Consider the following 16692-nt stretch of genomic DNA (forward strand, 5'->3'; position numbering starts at 1 on the left):
ATTAACCGTCAATTGCAGAGGTACTCGACGACGCCAAGCCCTGCAGTTCTGCTTTCCGGGCCATTCGCATAGGGGGCATTCTACAAAAGCGTTGCCGCTGCACTTCCGGTCTCGGACTTCTTAACGCGCTGCATCACCCGATGGCGCATCATCATAATCACCATCCAAAATATTTATTGGTCTCTACAGGGTCTTTTGTTGTAGTCAGTCAGGGTCTTCTTGGACGCTCTTGACTCGATTTAGCATGGATGGGGCTCTATGTCCAGGGCCCCAACGAACTCAGCTGCCCTATTCACGCTGCACGAAACCAATTTGGTCCTCGCAGTCGTCGCTGGCCAGCAGTGCATCCCATTGCTCCGCACTTGGGTTTATGATTTTGAAGACTGCTGTTATAAGTTGACATTTCCATGTGGTGTGATAAAAGATGGGTTTTCGACCGCACTCGATTGGGGCAGTTAGCTGCGCATCTGGCGGAGTACATTTTACTGAGTAGGTTTAAGTTGGGGGCAGGTTCCTGTCTGGCGATGTCTCCAACCAGTGGCCTCCGCCTTCGTGAGTGATTTATGTAGGGGAGGATATCGTATCCTGGTTCCGCTGTAGTGTTTCAATAAAGCCGAGTATTCATTTGGAACAGACGGCGGACTTTCTAGTGTGGATTCGTCGGGTGCTCGGATTGCAAACTCTCGAGCTACCCTGTTCGCTTCTTCGTTGCCCGCTATCCCTGCATGTCCAGGCACCCACAGTATCTGTGTGCTGGTTCGGCTGCGGCTGTGTTGTGCGGTGTGTTACGCCGCCTGTGGTGTCAAGGAGTGCACGGAATGTGCGGCGGCTTATTCTACCGTTCAGGAAATGCACTGCCTGCCGGCAGTGAGTACATAAACGTCACGCGCCTTGCGCGCCACTGCGGCGCCGAGCGGAATCCATGGAAAGGTTGTCGCTCATTTATTTCTCCGGAAAACTTGTCGATGGTGATGCAGCTAATACCTTCTATACATAACGGCTAAACCAAATAAAGCAGAGCACGTATTTCTTTTCTTCTACGCTATTGCATATTTGTGACTCGTACCTGTGATTACGTCTCGGACGGCGAGTTTTGGAGTCCACAAAATGTATATAAACGGATGCACAGATAGCACTAGTAGCCGTAGCAGTACGATATCAAACGTCCAACTAATAATGCGTAGCACAGTTATTTATTCTTCTTCTTTTTCTTCTACTTCTTATTTTTAATGCGCATTCCATTTTAACTCGATAGTACAACGTTGTTAAACTGAAACAACGCGCTGGGATGAGACTCCACGCGCCATGGACCTCGCGGTTTCAAAACACCTGCTGAACCGATTAAGGCTCCCGGACTCGAGTAGCACCACACTCTATAGAGGAGGCTGAGTACTGTAATGGGTTGGGAGAGCTGAAAATGCCAAGCGGTGTTGAACGATGACAACGTTTGTAAAAACAAGCCCCTACGCCGCAGCAGCTGTTTCGGTCCTGCTGGCGGTCGTTCTCGCCGAGCCATCGCCGTTTATGAGCTGCGAAAGCATCTGTTCGCTTCAGTAGAAGAGATGGCTCGTAAGTGAAGGTGCGCTGAATCACGTTCCCAACACGTAGGCAGGGGAACAAAAGCTGGCTGCTTCTGAAGCAAGGCATGCGTAGGTATATCGAGCGACACTGCGCCGAACAACGGATGGAGACGCAGATCGTACGCGACGAGAGCGACAGACAAAGCGCTAAGCGCTGCTGAAGAGCCGACCATATGTACGCAGCAGCACGTTTACTAAGGCAAGTTGGTTTGTCTTCGAGGTAAGCTGAAGCAGCGAATCATGCGTGAGGAATTCATATGATATGTCCTCTTATGACAGCTACATACGTTACCTCTGCGCATGCTTATTCTGAGCAGTAGCTTTCGTAAACTGGTTCCGCGCGTTGAATTAAAAAAATATATATATGGTCTCAGAACTTGTCCTGCGATACTTGTGTTCGAATTATGAAGAAAGCTTGTGGTGACATTTTAGATTAGCATATGCAAATTAGACGTCAAACTGTAGACTTCGTTTGACACTGCACTTAGAAAGTAGTGCTGTGCACACCAAGAACAGACATGTAGTTTCCAGAGTTCTAAGCCAGAATTACTTCCGCATGCAGGAGGAAATCGCGATAAAATAAAAGCGGGATTGATTGTTTGGTCTCATAATCCAAGTATCTGAACGATAAAGCTACGCAACCAAAGAAGAAGATCCTAAGCGTTTATATTTTTCTCAACTGTAGCCACTAAAAAAAGCACGTTTATGTAAACGTGGGGCAACGGCAACAAATTAGTGTGTACCTGTAAGTTTCGGGCATTAAAGCCATAAAGTGAAGGAAACGAAGAGTATTGCATCTGTTCGGCCGCGCATGTAAGACATTTTTTACTTTCTAAACCTCTTTAACAAATTTTGTGCAAACTGCCCAATTTTTGGCTGATCCCCCAAAGTGGATATATGCCAGTTGTGGTGAGGAAACAACAGCAGCGAACGTTAGTAAAATTTTCACGACACCAGTTTGACGGCAGAGGAAAACACATTAGGCCAAATCATTCTTTATTATTCCTTTTTCTCAATAACGCCGCGCAACAACCTCCCGTGCCCTATTGAGGCCACGGCACCATCCCTTCTGAACGAAGCGAAGTGTTTTATTCATGCGGCCCTCTAAATCTCCCTCGTTGATCAACTGTGCAAGCTGCGACAGAATTTTAGATGCAGGTTCCGAGTGTAATTTTATCATAGACTTCGTCAGAAAAGGCTTCTGTATTAATAACGAACCTCCTCCCATGTACAACCAGGTTACAATATCAATGCTGCTCCAACGTGTTTGCCTCGCGTGCGACTGCTAGTAAAACGTTTTGTTGCGTTCGTGTCCCTCACTTCCAAAGATTGTTTAAGCGTAAATCCCTGAAGATGTGAAAACGAAGGCATGCCCTCAATAAGCTTCCGTTTGCGACACGACTTTCGTTCCGGCGTAGTTTTGAAACACGCACCGACGAGCAGAAACCAAACGTCGCGGAATCTTCGCCGGTCGCAGGCTGTAATCCTCTCAGGCAAGTCTTCCGCCACTTTTCGAGCAAACGTCCCGCGCGTTGTCGCGCTTGAAGCACGTGACAGGCAAACACGTGTCCCTCGTAGAAATCGATGACGGGCGCCGCGGGAGAGTCCGCGAAATCGCAAGACGAAAGGGCGGTGAGAGAGCAAAGAAAAGAACCGAAACAAAAAGTAAAAAACAAGGGAAGAACAGCGAAGCTCGGCAGGCCCATTCCCTCTTCGCGCCGTCGGTGTATAATCGATTCGCTTGCCTCGTGCAATATGTCTCCATCTCGCAGGTCTTAGCCGCTCCTAAGCGGCTCCACCCAGACGATTCGCTGCCCGAGACGACATCGAGTCCAACAGTTTGACCACATTCGCGGCTGAAGCCATAGCGCGAAGCGACATGCCCCCTGTTGATGCCGTCGCTTGTCACCGGTGCGGTGGTTTCTCGTCACCTCTGAAATCTTGAAAATAAGGTTACTCGCTGCGGTAGCTCTATGGCTATGTGGCCTTCAGCTCCAGAGCTTGAGGTGGCGGGCTTCATTGCCGGCAATGAAGCATTTTTGCATTGTTGGAATGCAAAAACGCCCGAGGCACTTAGATTTGGGTGCACGTTAAAGAACCGCAGGGTGTGGAGAGGGGCAGGAGGAGTATTCTGCCAGTGTCCGCCTAATGGACATGTCCGTATTTCCTCTGCTGCTTAAATGCTGACTGGCTGGGATGCCCGTCTCCTCCTCACGCATACCCCAGCCAATCAGCGCTTCAGAAGCAAACGAAACGGACATTTCCACTAGGTGGGCACTCACAGAGTAGTCCCCCTTTCCTCTCCCCGCGCCCCTACCGATGGTCAAAACTAATCGTGATATAGCCCCAGGGTTGCTTCGGGACGTTAAACTCATTCAATTAATGAGTCAGTCAATCAAAAGAAGGTTATTCCGACGAACACCTTTAGGCAGCTGGACAGAGAAATTAGTGAGAAGAAATAGCTTAGCTAACTAAGCGGGTGGCCATGTGTTCGAGTACACACACGAGCGCGTGTCCGGTATTGCGGCTATTCGACCTGTTATTGAGTGAGAGGATTCGCAAAATGCTTGTCTGCGCCCGTAAAATCTGCAACCGAGGGTTACTCGTGGTGCGCACTGTGACTGACAAGCGTGGTATGTCACGAAAGCTGTCAACCTTCTGCCGGTCCGTTGAAGCGGTTTGAAGAATTCACTAAGCATTCAAGCCTTATTGCTTGGATTTAATTAGATTTTAAGGCGTTTAGTCATGCGGAGAGCGTATTCCTATCATTTCTTTATCGCTTCTTCTTATCAACCAAAGATACGATTCGCTATCGCTGACAGCTACACTGCTGTCCGCTTGCCTGCTAGATAACTAGTCGAAATACCCACGAAGCTATTCGATCGCTTACTTGTTTGGTCTCTAATCCTACCATGTATTACGAACACTGAATCTTTTTAACATTTAGCACGGAAGCTTAAAAGCGACAATAATATAAAGAGTTGAATATATGACGCTGGTTCTTCTCTCCCCAAACGGAGAAAGAACAGCAGCACCCTCCAGAGCGAGCTTTATCAAGCCGCCACGGACGCGGTTTCGTGCAGTCGTTAAAGCACTTCGAATACGTGCTTGCGTGGACTGCTTAGTAGCGTTATAGCGTTTTGAACAAGTCTTAGTTTCCTGTGCCGCGTGTGCTTTTGTATACGCTTCAAAAAAGACGTTATTTATTGTGTTGCCAAATATATTGCACGGACTAGAACGAACACTTTCTTTTTTCTTCGCAGAGAAAAAAAATGAACGGGAAACAATTCATCTACTGCACACTTTGTGGCGTGTAATTCGTCATAGATAAAAACTAACTTTAGTGTACATCGGCCGTCCCTCGTTCAACACCGTGCGCAGGGCAACGGCGCAAACGGCAGAGTTGCTCACGAAACCGCGGTGCAGCTATACGTTACGCACAAAGACAGCCGACGACATATACATCACGGACGGCTTGTGCGGTGCCAACTGCTGCGTTGCTTTCGTGGAACGTGCGTAGAGCGTTATAAACAAGGGGGAAGCACGCATTTTTATTATCTTCTCCTTGTCAGAAGGCAAGAAATGTCGCCCGCCCGAAACAGACTTCGATTGCGCGATCTTGGCCTTAAACACGCGGCTTGTATCTAAATCAAGAAGCGTTGGCACCGAGGCCTACCGGTTAGAAGAGACAACGCACAAAAAAAAAAGAACTGCGAAGCCAACAGAATGCGGGTGTTGAAAGTGTCAGCACACGGAAGCGACCCAGCGAATGACATCGAGGAACTGGTAGACTCGCCGCAAGGCGCGAGCGTCGTGTTCAGCAGCGGCGTGCGGGCGAGCTCGTTCCGTGCAGCAAGCGTAGATGATTAGCGGGGCGCAATTAGCGCAGTGCCGCTCGCGGATGAAGGTTCTCGTGTGTGTGCACACTGCGCGGGGCTTCGAGGCACGGGGAAGAGGAAAGGGGCCTTCTCGAAAAGGAGGCCGTAAGCAAGACGCTCGTGCAGCGGCGCACAGCGCGCGGAGGCCGGACGGCCGGACTTACTCATGCCGTCGAACTTGCGGATGATGGAATCGATGAAGGTGTTGTGGGGGGCAACGTGCCCCCTGCGAACGGGCATCGTGGCGCCGACGTCGTCTCACGAATCACGGGCCACCGGCGCGGGGCGGGCGACGACTACGACGTGCCCCGTCGGAGGCGACGACGACCAAGCGGGGCGGCCCGCCGCGGGCGAGCCGCCGCCATCGCACCACGCCACCGGTACAACAACAGTAAGTGCCGCCGGAGAAGGCGTCTCGAATGGGCGCTCTCTCCTCGGAGCGGGTCGACGCATAGTCCGTCGCCTGTCAGCTCAGCGCTGGCCTCCGCGCCCAGCGCTCAGAGCTCCCTCAGCGGCGGCCGCTCCGCCGGCGGCAGGAGCCGCAACAGTGCGATGCTGCCGTTGGGAGCGGCGCCATTCGCTGCATCGGGCTGCGTGCGGTGCGGGCGATGCGTGGTGCACGGGGCTTGCGTGCGTGCCGAACATCCTCGATGTCGTCGTGGGGCGGACGACCGGCCGCGGGCAACGCATCGTAGTCCTACCACACTGCGACCGCTCTCATCCCGTGCTCCTCTGATCGTCCAGCCGAGCAAAGAGGCCGCCAACGCCACCACACCGTCGCTGCACTCGGCGCGCACGGGGATATCGCAGCTAACGGCGGCGGCTTGCCGTGCGAGTGCGTGCGGCAGCCGCGCTCCCTGGCCCGGACACCGTGGCGCCGCGTCGCGGCCCCGGGCGCAAACCTCAGAGGCTCGAGCGCCGCGACGACACGATGCTCGCTGTGTTGGGGGTCCCGGGCAACACTCGTGAAACTGGAAACCCTGGCGCCGCGCCGCCGCGCGACACACAGCCGAGGGGCGAGGCCGTTTTCTCAGAGCGCCCGACAAGTTCCCGGAAGGAGGGAAAGGGGGAACAGGGGCGGAGTGTTTCCTGCGACGCGTTTGATTAGGGATACGGGACGTGATCCCCAACCCCGACGCTCCGGTTTCGACAGGAAGAAAAACATGACTTACCCTCGACATCCGGCTGGCTTTGCTTTCTTTATTTGTTCATTCTTTTCTTCCGGGTCATCATGGCCACTCGTGTTCGCGCTATTGGACGCTCGTAGGCTCGAGATGGCTTTTTTGATGCTCTTTCTCTAAGCCTCTCTTTCTTTCTGAGTTCAGTTTGTATAGGTTAATAACCACAGGGATTGGCGTGGTCGTACACTATAATATAGTATCAGTTTGGGTATGACAGACACCGCAGTGGGAGGATCTGTAATAACCTATACCGTTCGCAGTGTGCGCCAACCTCAGTAAACAGGTGTTTTCGCGTTCCGGTCCAGTTGGCATTAGGTCGCTACGGTGGGAAATCGAACCCGTTATCAGCAGCAGAATGTCATGGACACTAAGCCTGCGGGGGCATATTATCATTCAACCAGTAGGCGATTGCGTGCAAATTGTAGCCTTACTGACCATCAGTCCTGTACGCAGAACAGATAGGTTGCCAAATGTCAGACGCTAGAGGGGCGACGTCAGATGAATGTGCATAAAAATGCAGGAATAGTTGCCTCCCTCATCGAGGAAGCCACCTACCGCTCCTACGAGTACCTGCCTCAGAAAGCGTGAAACTATAGTGTACAGCCACGTGCAATATGACACTATGACCTGCCATATAACCGTGGTCGAAGGCACTGCGCCGAAGTATGAAAAATTGCAGACCTTATCACAGCTCCAATTACTGGCATTCATTAGACCAATATTTCGTATGTTAGAGCCTCCATGCCATCTTGGACCTCCTTCGACCACAGGCAAAGGTTTTGCAGGTCATGTTGTGTGGGACTGTACATGTCAGCTTCGGCGCCACACAAGAATACAACACAATGCGCTAGAGGCACTGCGTCACCACCCGCACAGCGATTCGTCGGGCATTGATGTTTGTGAGACACCTAGAATAAGCGCATCTTCACATTTGATCCCACCGTCACTCGTCCTTTTCCTTTCAATATCAAAGTCGGAACCAGTTCCCTACTGGTTCCGACTGACATCTCTCTCTCTCTCTCTCTCTCTCGTCATCGACCACTAAACGTGCGATACACAAGCATGCTTTCTTACATAACATGCCTTTTTCACAGAGAAGCTACATTTCACGGGTCAGTTAGGAGTAGTTGCTGAACTACTTGCTCATCAACGAACACTGTAAGGGGAAGGAAAGATATAACAGCGCAGTGATCAGATAGGATGAACACAATGATTCTGATAATGTAGATTCTCATAATTCAACGGTCGGCGATATATCGCTCAGCTGAACAGACCGCGAAAGCGCAGGAAACGTCTCAGCTTGGAGACGTAAAAATAACATTTTCTTTCATGGCGCAGTTTCATCGAAAGTTTAGGCCAAAGCTAAAAACAAACAAAAAAATGTACAGGAATAATTGGCGATGATTACAAGTGTAATTGAATAGCTGTACGCTTTTATAGAAACTTCTTCGCTTTATTCGAAGAACGATGAACTTGATTTGCATACTTCTTACAGTGAGGATACTTAAGTACCATTTGTTATTTCATTGCGCAATTACACAGCGAACAAAGACATTAACCAGCACATCAGTAGCAGTAGTAAAGGTAGACAGCATGTATGTCTCGAAGAGACAACAATCGTTCGCGTTCGGTGACGAATGTGCCCCGCAACTCGGTTGCGGGAGAGCACGCTCCTATTGCATCAGTGCCGTGGCATCGGTGGTGAATCCTACGAGCAATTTCCGACCACGAAAACGGGCGAAAGTAGCCGAAGAAACCTATTTACTTCAAGATAAAATAAATGCGAATAAAAGAAATCCTTTGTTGACACGTGAACAAACGAGCGTGTCTATCGAACTCTCGATACGATCACCCTCAATATCCCATCAACTGAAAGGAGAGGTACACCTGCCGCAGCCAGTGACTCGGAGCTCGAAAACGAATCATTCAAAGTCATACAACGTCCTGTTGGACAAGTGACCTTCGCATTGCGTGGGGCTCTTCTTCAAATCGAAATGCTGAGCGCGAGACTGCGGTTGCGAGGGAACCCTAGAGCAAATTATTTGCAACGTTCCTCGACATAGCACGCAGGCACGATCTGTCGTGACTGCGCTAGCCTGCGTTCATGAAAAAATAACTTTTGAAACGAACACTTTCGGAATGCCGACCTCACCAGCCCCCAGAGCAGAGGGAAACGAAGGCACTGTTGCACTTATTAATGTCAACAGGCGTTCACAAACGGCTTCAGTGCTGGCTGGTGTTAAATGGCCTTTGAAACACATTTTATTCAAAACTGAGAACACGCTTGAGTGAGTGCGACACCTTTCAATGAATATATTCACACGTACATTCTGAAAAAGGATTTAATAATAACAGAGGTATGAACAGCGCAATGTTTGCTTTCCCATTTCTTTCTCAGCACAACATTTCCTCTTACATGGGGCTGCGTCGATTGCAATTCCCTGCCTGTTGTTCCTTCCTTACTTTTTTTTCCGCCGTGCACTTACGGTAATCATTCGATATTGGCGTCACACAAAGGCGCTGGAAAGTGACAACGTATGGCAGGACGTGGGGGACGCGTCAAGCAACCTCCACTTCGCCGCTTGCTAGAAGATCTGGAAGGACGTGTATGTGTGCGCGAGGTTTTGCTCGTGAGAAATTCATTGTGATAAGCGAACGCTGCCTGGCTGGCGTCTATATGCACTGGCGCAGGCATCTGACGTCATAGGCGGGGCATTATAGAGGTGAGCCTCGAAAGCCGCAGGAGAGAAAGAGAGCGCACTCCTTTATGGGAGATTGGGGGCTCCCTGCGGCATAAAGCGGAATAATATTTCGCTCACATGTCTGAGAAACCGTTTCCTTTTTGCCTAAGGCCTGTACCGTAGAAACCATCTAGGGAAGATAGGCTGGAACTGGAAAACACGCATTGCGGCTGTCAAACTTGGCCATCACCGCACACTGCTTATAAAAGGAGGACGTAATATTGCTAGTTCGCCGCTTTAAATTCAAATTGCAAACGCACAGTAGAATGAAACCATGCACACGAAGTCGTGCGAGAATTGTGAGAACGCCAATATGTCTTAAGAGCGGTGGGCTTGAACGGTGCTTTAACAAAGGAAATAGGAACGAAAAACTGAAAGAAGAAGACGAAGATTGACGCGTGTTTAATTGCCAAGTACTGACGCTTTGCTACCATACATACCGTGCGTTTTCTTTGAGTTCGAGCATTTTGTCTTGAAAAACTTCATCGAACATACAGCGAAATTTGGCCTTTTAATATGTACCACCTCATGAAACGGACATTACTTCTCCGACATATCACACAGTCCAGGTGGTTAACTAAGTAAATTCGCTAATTCACCTTTTTAATGATTCACCTTAGCTCACGTGTTCCAGTTGCGAAATTGAAGCCAAGTACTATAGTGATAATCGCATAAACAGGCCTGGAGTGCGGCCTGATCCCTGTGACCAGAACCGGTAACGCACTCCCTCACCAGAGCAGGATTGGCCACCCTGGTGCAATACTTGGCCACAACCTCCCATATGAATACAAATGACCGGGGCAGTTGGAGAAGTATGGGAGAAGCCTTTGCCCTGCAGTGGGCGTAACCAGGCTGAAGATGATGACTATAGTGATACCGTACTTGCTTTCCTGAAATCCTGAAGAGCGCCACTTTCGAAGTATTCGTCCCCAAAGTCTGTTCAAAAGAATTCGTTCACGTTGTAGTTAGGATAATGCCGAACTGACTAACGCACGATTTATGGAATGCACTTATGTAGCACACGGGTGTTTTCGCATTTTGCTCCCATCGAAATGCGGCCGCCGCGGTCGGGATTCGATCCCGCAACCCCGTGCTTGGCAGCCCAACACCATAGCCACTAAGCAACCACGGCGCGTAATTATGACCTATACACTCACACTTGAGCACCGCAAGTTCTAATTGGTTACGATGCTTCAGCCCTCCAGATGCACTCAAAAGGCAAGCAAGTGACGAGGGTGTGCCGCTAAAATGGTTTGCTTAACGCTTAGCAAGCAAAATGCTGTAAACGATCTCTAACGTCATGGGAGCTGCTATCCTATTTCCACAACGGCGGCGTCAATTTCGTTCTGCGTTTTCTCGCTAGCGAAAGCATCTTTCTTGGTAAAAGCGACGCTTTGTAGATTTTGGAGCTCCGATTTATTAATTTAGGTTGACTTATTGTTTGTCTGTTTCTTTCTTTTGGCCTTACAAATTAAGGGAATGAATGAATGAGTGACAGAGTGGAGAGCTAGTGCTTAAAACTCGTCGAAAGCAATAACGTCACTTATAAACGCACCTGCTGGCGGAAAATCGCCATAAGTCAGGTCGGCAAATTCAAAGTAAGCTAGCGCCGCATTTCGAAAAACAATAGAATACTCTTAGAGAGAATCCTATAAAATTTGCAGTCTGTTTCATCACTGCTGACAAAGAGACTAGAAATACACGCAAGCGGCCCAGAATATTTCATTATTCTTCAATTTTTTTTTCATCATTTTGTAAAGCCTTCGCGATGCCTTTCCGTACGTAGCAGCGGTAGAACGTATTGAATATAAAGCAAATAACGGTTATTGATTACGAGTATTTTAACTTATACTTTGAATTCAGTACTTTTAACGGTTACAGCAACTATAGCAAGGCAAAAGAGTTGTATGAGTTATCGAAGCAGTAAAGTATAAAGTCAGAGCTGGAAGATTTGAGAAAGAAAATCACTGTGAGAAACAGCCCCAATAAAAAAAAAGTGCAGAAGGTCACGTAAGCACAAGTTAACGAAGACATGTGCACGGAAAATCACTTTATGTTGTTTGAAAATGAATTCGGCGCATTGGAAGGCAGCAGGTACAACTTTCAACAACAACATGGAAATAAGTGCGCTATGTCGGTCTCAAATTTTCCGACATCATTAAGTATAAGCGCCGAGTCTGCTGGCACGAGGTTCCAGTCAGGCGACGTTCCAGAAATAGCGCAGCATAAATAACGCGAAGCGAAACAGCTCATGCATGCAGAGGTCGGGGAAAGGCGACCTTGCGCCAACGCTATCGAGATTCATTAGTTCGCGAGCAGCTCCGCCGGTTGTTTATAAATGCATGCGCCCGCGTCCGCACGTCCTCTTTTCTGAAGTTTGTGGTGGCTTAAACAGTAAACATATGTTAATATGACTTTGTTATAGTCTGGCATCGTCTACGCTCAGTACGCTACGTTATTATTATTATTATTATTATTATTATTATTATTATTATTATTATTATTATTATTATTATTATTATTATTATTATTATTATCATCATCGTCGTCATCGTCGTCGTCATCCTCATCGTCACCATCCTCATGGGCGTCGGTAGTAGTGGTAGTAATTGCCCTTCCTTTGCCAAACTTACTATTAACCTCTCTGATATGCACTCAAACCTAATTGTGACGAACTGGTTCATGCACTACAAAAATTTCAATATATCAAGTAAGCCGATATTGTCGAACTCGGGTAATAGCGAAATTCTGCTAACCTTTGAGATGATGTCTTCTTTCTGTATTTTTTTTTCTTTCCTTTCTTTTTCACGCAGATGCGCGCTATACGGCCGAAACACCGCCATACCGGCCTGCCTTTCGCAGCAGCATGTGTAGCAGCTCCAATTAACCAGGTACGACCTCTAGCTCCCTGTCTGGTTATGCGTTGTATAGCACCACAGCCGGTGACACCAGTTGTTTATAAACACGTACGCCCGTCTGGGCGCTACCTGGTTAAGTGCTAAAACATGTACGAAAAGCATACACGAAAAAAAAAAAACGCCCCTGCGCGTGGTGTTGTGGTGCAGGTTGCAGGCGCTCGGAGTTCGATATATATATGCCACTAAATAAGTAATGTGCGTTCGATAGAAAGCATATTTCGCTGTACACAGTCGCATTATAATTCAGGTTTGACTGCAGTATCTCTTTTGCTCCTTTGAAGTGATCCTGCTATGCAACCATTTGCTGCGTTCCTTCAGCACTTCGTTCCGTTGTTTTTCCTCTTGAATAATATGGTCGTTCCCCCAAGTGCGATTAACTTAGTTGGATTGTCAGACCGTGCCCAGTGTTTGTGTCATCGCCTAAAAAAAACCGGGTCATAAGAAACAACGTTACAACGTGAAAATCGTCACTACAGAAAATAGGCGACGACAAGGCTTCATCAAGAGCATAGTATCATCCAAGCTAACAAAGGAAAAAAACGAAAAATGAAAAATAAAGGAAACAAATTTCGCCCATAACCGTAGGTCATCTTATTGTGTTCTCTCAAACATTGCGTCAAATGTCTTCGGCTGTTTTAGCCATAGTGAACAACAGAACTGTACGGATACCGAAAAAGCACGTTATGCTCTACATAATATCAATGACATGCCTTGTTCTATAGTTGGAGTTGGAGTTGGACTTTATTTCGTCACAGTGTTTCAATGTTTACATATTTATACATGAGGCAAAGATACAATGTGTGGTGCGGAATGCAGGAAAAAAGCTGCGATATAAACGCAGCTTGACTGGACCCACATCCCAGCAATACAACGCAGAAAAGTGACAGAATTCATAGTCATGAAAACAAGTATATAGGCACATAAATACATAGTCAATTTGGCAATATAAGGAATATAATTATACAAAAACGAAAATGCAGAAAGATTTGCATTCCTCGAGAAGAAAAAAAATTAAGAAATCGTAAGAAGAAATGTAAACATGTAATATGTAGTAAACATGTTACCTTGCAAGACGACATTACGTTGTGCTTTTGCTGAAGGAGAGGATGTGTGCATTGTAGGTACGCACATTGCAGGGTCAAAGTGAAATCGCCGCCTTCACAAAGGTAATTAATATATGAAAAGAAAGCCGTACATATAAAGGCTGACAAGTTTTTTTCACTGTATCAATCATACCTCAGGCCAACCTTTCAAAGAGCCTCGTCAAAATCAGTCCGTCAGGAGTAATCACTAGAGACCGGATTACAGTCAAATGCATGTTGGTTCCCGCGCTCCAGGGCCCCATCATTTTTATGTATAAGCACGAATCGTGGATTAAGGGGGGGGGGGGGGGGGGTTAGCACGGACTTTATAGTACCTGTAAGTGTCTAGTTCTGTCCTCTGCGTACGTATATGCCTATGTTTGCTTTTAACAACTTAAAATACTTTTTAGGGTGCCCATTCTGTTTAGAAAGTACTATCGATTACTTCATTACTCCATCTGGCGCTATTGGCAGATGCTGTTGCTAACGGAAGTGCACTTGGCTATGTAACATGGAAAGTAAGCAATGGCGCAGCTAGGAATGTTTTTTTTTTTTTTTCGTGTGCGTTCATGCGCTTTACCGGGGAAATAGTTGGAGGAGGGACGAGGCTAAAGTTAGTCAAATGGCATCCTGCTGCACAGAAATTTTTGGGGGGAACATGCCTGGGGTAGCCCCCCCCCCTTCTTTCTCCTCCTTTCCCCCCATTTTCCTGACACCGGTTACCAATGCCAAAGCACGAGATCTCCCAAAGTCTTTTTCATCGACAGTGGACAGGCTACTGCGTGTTGCACTGCAGGCGAGAATTTGAGAGAGAAGGGCGCATCATCTTGAGATAGGCGTAAGGTAAACCGTAGCTTGGATATATTGTTGGTTGTAAATTGCGCTGCGCACGTGTGTTAGACAGAAGCCAGCTGGAAAGTTACTGTCCACTGTAGTTATGTGGTCCCCTTTTCCGCCGCTTCCGCTACTTTTGTGGTTGAACAGGCACACCAACCGATAGCGTCTTATCTAAGCTCTGCAACAGGCCAGCAATTGTTGTGAAAGTCGGGGGTCCGTGCGGCCAACGACACTTCCATGGATGGTGCCGTAAGGTGCTGGGAGAAAGAAGCGTTCCGAGCGACGTTGAAGAAAATTAAAAAAAAAAATGGATTGTATTAAAAGAAGGTACATCGTTCAGTTTTACAACGCGGCGCCAACTATCCAAACACACTACATGCTAGCGTCATTGCATGTCCGAGCGTCTCTTTTTTTTTCTCTCTCTCACAGCCCTCCGCATCTACTTTTTATGCCTTTTTCTTCCATCTTTTTCTCGTTGAGAGAATTCACTGGCCAATCACAAACGCCGGATCGTTCATCACTCTATCGTCCCTCACTGGTCTCCAACGTGGTGCTCCTGTCTCCAACGTGGTGGACCTGTCTCCAACATGGCACAATACGAGGCAGCCACGTGGCAAACTGAACCTGCCGTCAACGCTTTCTCCGGGAGTTCTCGACGATGACCCTGTCATCGATCAGTGGCCTTTTCGTGACGGTCAGGAGGGGCGACGTCGCGGTCTTGAAGCGAGCTGCCTTGAAGTGAATGATGAGGCATGAACATCAACCGTGACAGCTGCGTGTCGCTGGTGGATCATCCTTTGTACTGTTGAATCGCCAAGCAAAACAGCACCTGCGACAGCTGCGTGTTGCTGGTGAGGCATACCCCGCTCTGAGGGACAGTCAGGCACCACCCAATAAACTGTACCGCTCAACCCGCCCTCCCCCGCTCTTTTTATTTAAATGCGTATTCGCATGGAGGTACTCACTCCTCTGTTCCAATGTGCGGTAAAAATGATGTGTTACTGTTGTTCAAACTTTTACAAGGATTTCTATACGTACACTATTCATCGCTTGTTTTCTTACTGGAACACTTGTTTACTTTAATCCATTAGGCACGAATTATACAGTCTCTCATTAACCGTTTAGCAGCTTTCCTGACATATATATTTTTTGTGTCCTTCCTACCTCACCCACTTGATGCGTCATTGTAAGCAGGAAAGTTTGGCTGTATACACTACCTATACATGGAGTCAGAGCAAATGTATTAAATGTGTTGGCTGCAATGTGCGGATTCACAAGAAAGCGGCCTGATGCCCCGTAAATCGATGTCTTGCACAATATAGTTGCTGCATTTAAGGCGTTACAAGTGAACGCTAGGTCAGTTTCTTGCCATGAAAATGGGTTACACACATTCAGTACATACAACAGGGCGTTGTTTGCGAACGGGCTTATAGTGCCCATTTCAGCTCCCATTGTGCCTAAAATGAGGCTTTATGTTCCTGTTTTAGGCGCTTGAAACAAAGATTTCTGGTGATTAAGAATCCTTATATCACATTACATGGGGATGCGTTCAGAATCAACAATTCCTTCAAATAAAAGACCCGAGTGCGGAGCAGTGGAAGAGGGTGCTCTCCAGCAGTGACCCGGAAGTCGAGCATGGACTAGTAAGGCACGCTCACCGAGTGGCCACCCTCACTGGTGCCCTGGAATAGGAGCGTCGACCCTGCGCAGATGGGGAAGAAGACCGTGAAGACGGCCGACCACATCTGCCACCGCTAATTTCTCACCAATTAGAGCAAATAAAGATTTACCTCCTCCTCCTCCTCCTCCTCCTCCTCCTCCTCCGCCGCCGCCTCCTCCGACCTCTAGTAACTACTCAATAAAGCGAAGAATTTTTTTTTCCCCGAGGCGGTGGCATCAGTGGAACCTACAACAAGATCTCCAGCATACAACCCTAACAGCCTTTCTGGTTCACGTAGGTTGGTTTCTATTCTTTTTTTTTTCAATTTGGCTCGCCGATGTTGCCAACGTCCTTACAGTCTTAGTTCTGCTCAATTAATGAACCATGTCAACTGAATACGGCTCTTGTCTTGTTTGCCATGAAAGGATACTTGACAACCAGTATGTTGTTGTAGTTGTGACTATATATCATATAGGAAACTGTTCCGGTGTAACGGGTAGAGCTCTGAAAACAAATAAAGAAACTGATGGTACCGTTAGTCAGTATAGACATGAAAGACTTGCGGAAATAACCCCCACCATGTTGACACAAACTCTTCTGACCAGGTTTTAACAGAAAACCGGACCTTGAAAGATGACGTAGCAAAAATACAGACGCAGCTGAACGCGCATCTCCCGCTAATAGGAAAAATTTATTCTTTGCTTGAGCTAAAGGGCATAGTGGCAGAACTTCAAAAGTCATTAGAGCCCGTGTCTGACCAGTACGATCAAGTAATGACACGCTTAGCCGCACAGGACCAAGAAATCGCTGAAGTC

The 16692-nt window shown here is 47.8% G+C and overlaps 1 protein-coding gene and 1 long non-coding RNA gene across 18 annotated transcripts in view; one reads left to right on the forward strand and one right to left on the reverse strand.

Annotated features, from left to right (window-relative positions):
• Positions 1-5849, reverse strand: part of sei (potassium voltage-gated channel seizure) — a 343569-nt gene extending 337720 nt beyond the window's left edge. For all 15 annotated transcript variants that reach the window (XM_055076850.1, XM_055076847.1, XM_055076849.1 and 12 more), the window contains exon 1: positions 5623-5849. In XM_055076850.1, the coding sequence (XP_054932825.1) occupies positions 5623-5698 (76 nt within the window). In that variant the 5' untranslated portion in view covers positions 5699-5849. The remainder of the gene's footprint in view (positions 1-5622) is intronic.
• On the forward strand, positions 206-16015 carry LOC129387626 (uncharacterized). Of its 3 annotated transcripts, none has more exons than XR_011892789.1 (3): positions 206-1800; positions 12194-12271; positions 15705-16015. It is a non-coding gene; the product is annotated as an uncharacterized lncRNA (long non-coding RNA). The 3 variants fall into 3 exon arrangements; XR_011892787.1 differs by having other exon boundaries at positions 206-1779; XR_011892788.1 differs by having other exon boundaries at positions 212-1779; positions 15771-16015.
• The last annotated feature ends 677 nt before the right edge of the window (positions 16016-16692 follow it).

Source organism: Dermacentor andersoni, chromosome 2 (genome assembly GCF_023375885.2).
Source record: "Dermacentor andersoni chromosome 2, qqDerAnde1_hic_scaffold, whole genome shotgun sequence".
Taxonomy (NCBI): Eukaryota; Metazoa; Arthropoda; class Arachnida; order Ixodida; family Ixodidae; genus Dermacentor; species Dermacentor andersoni.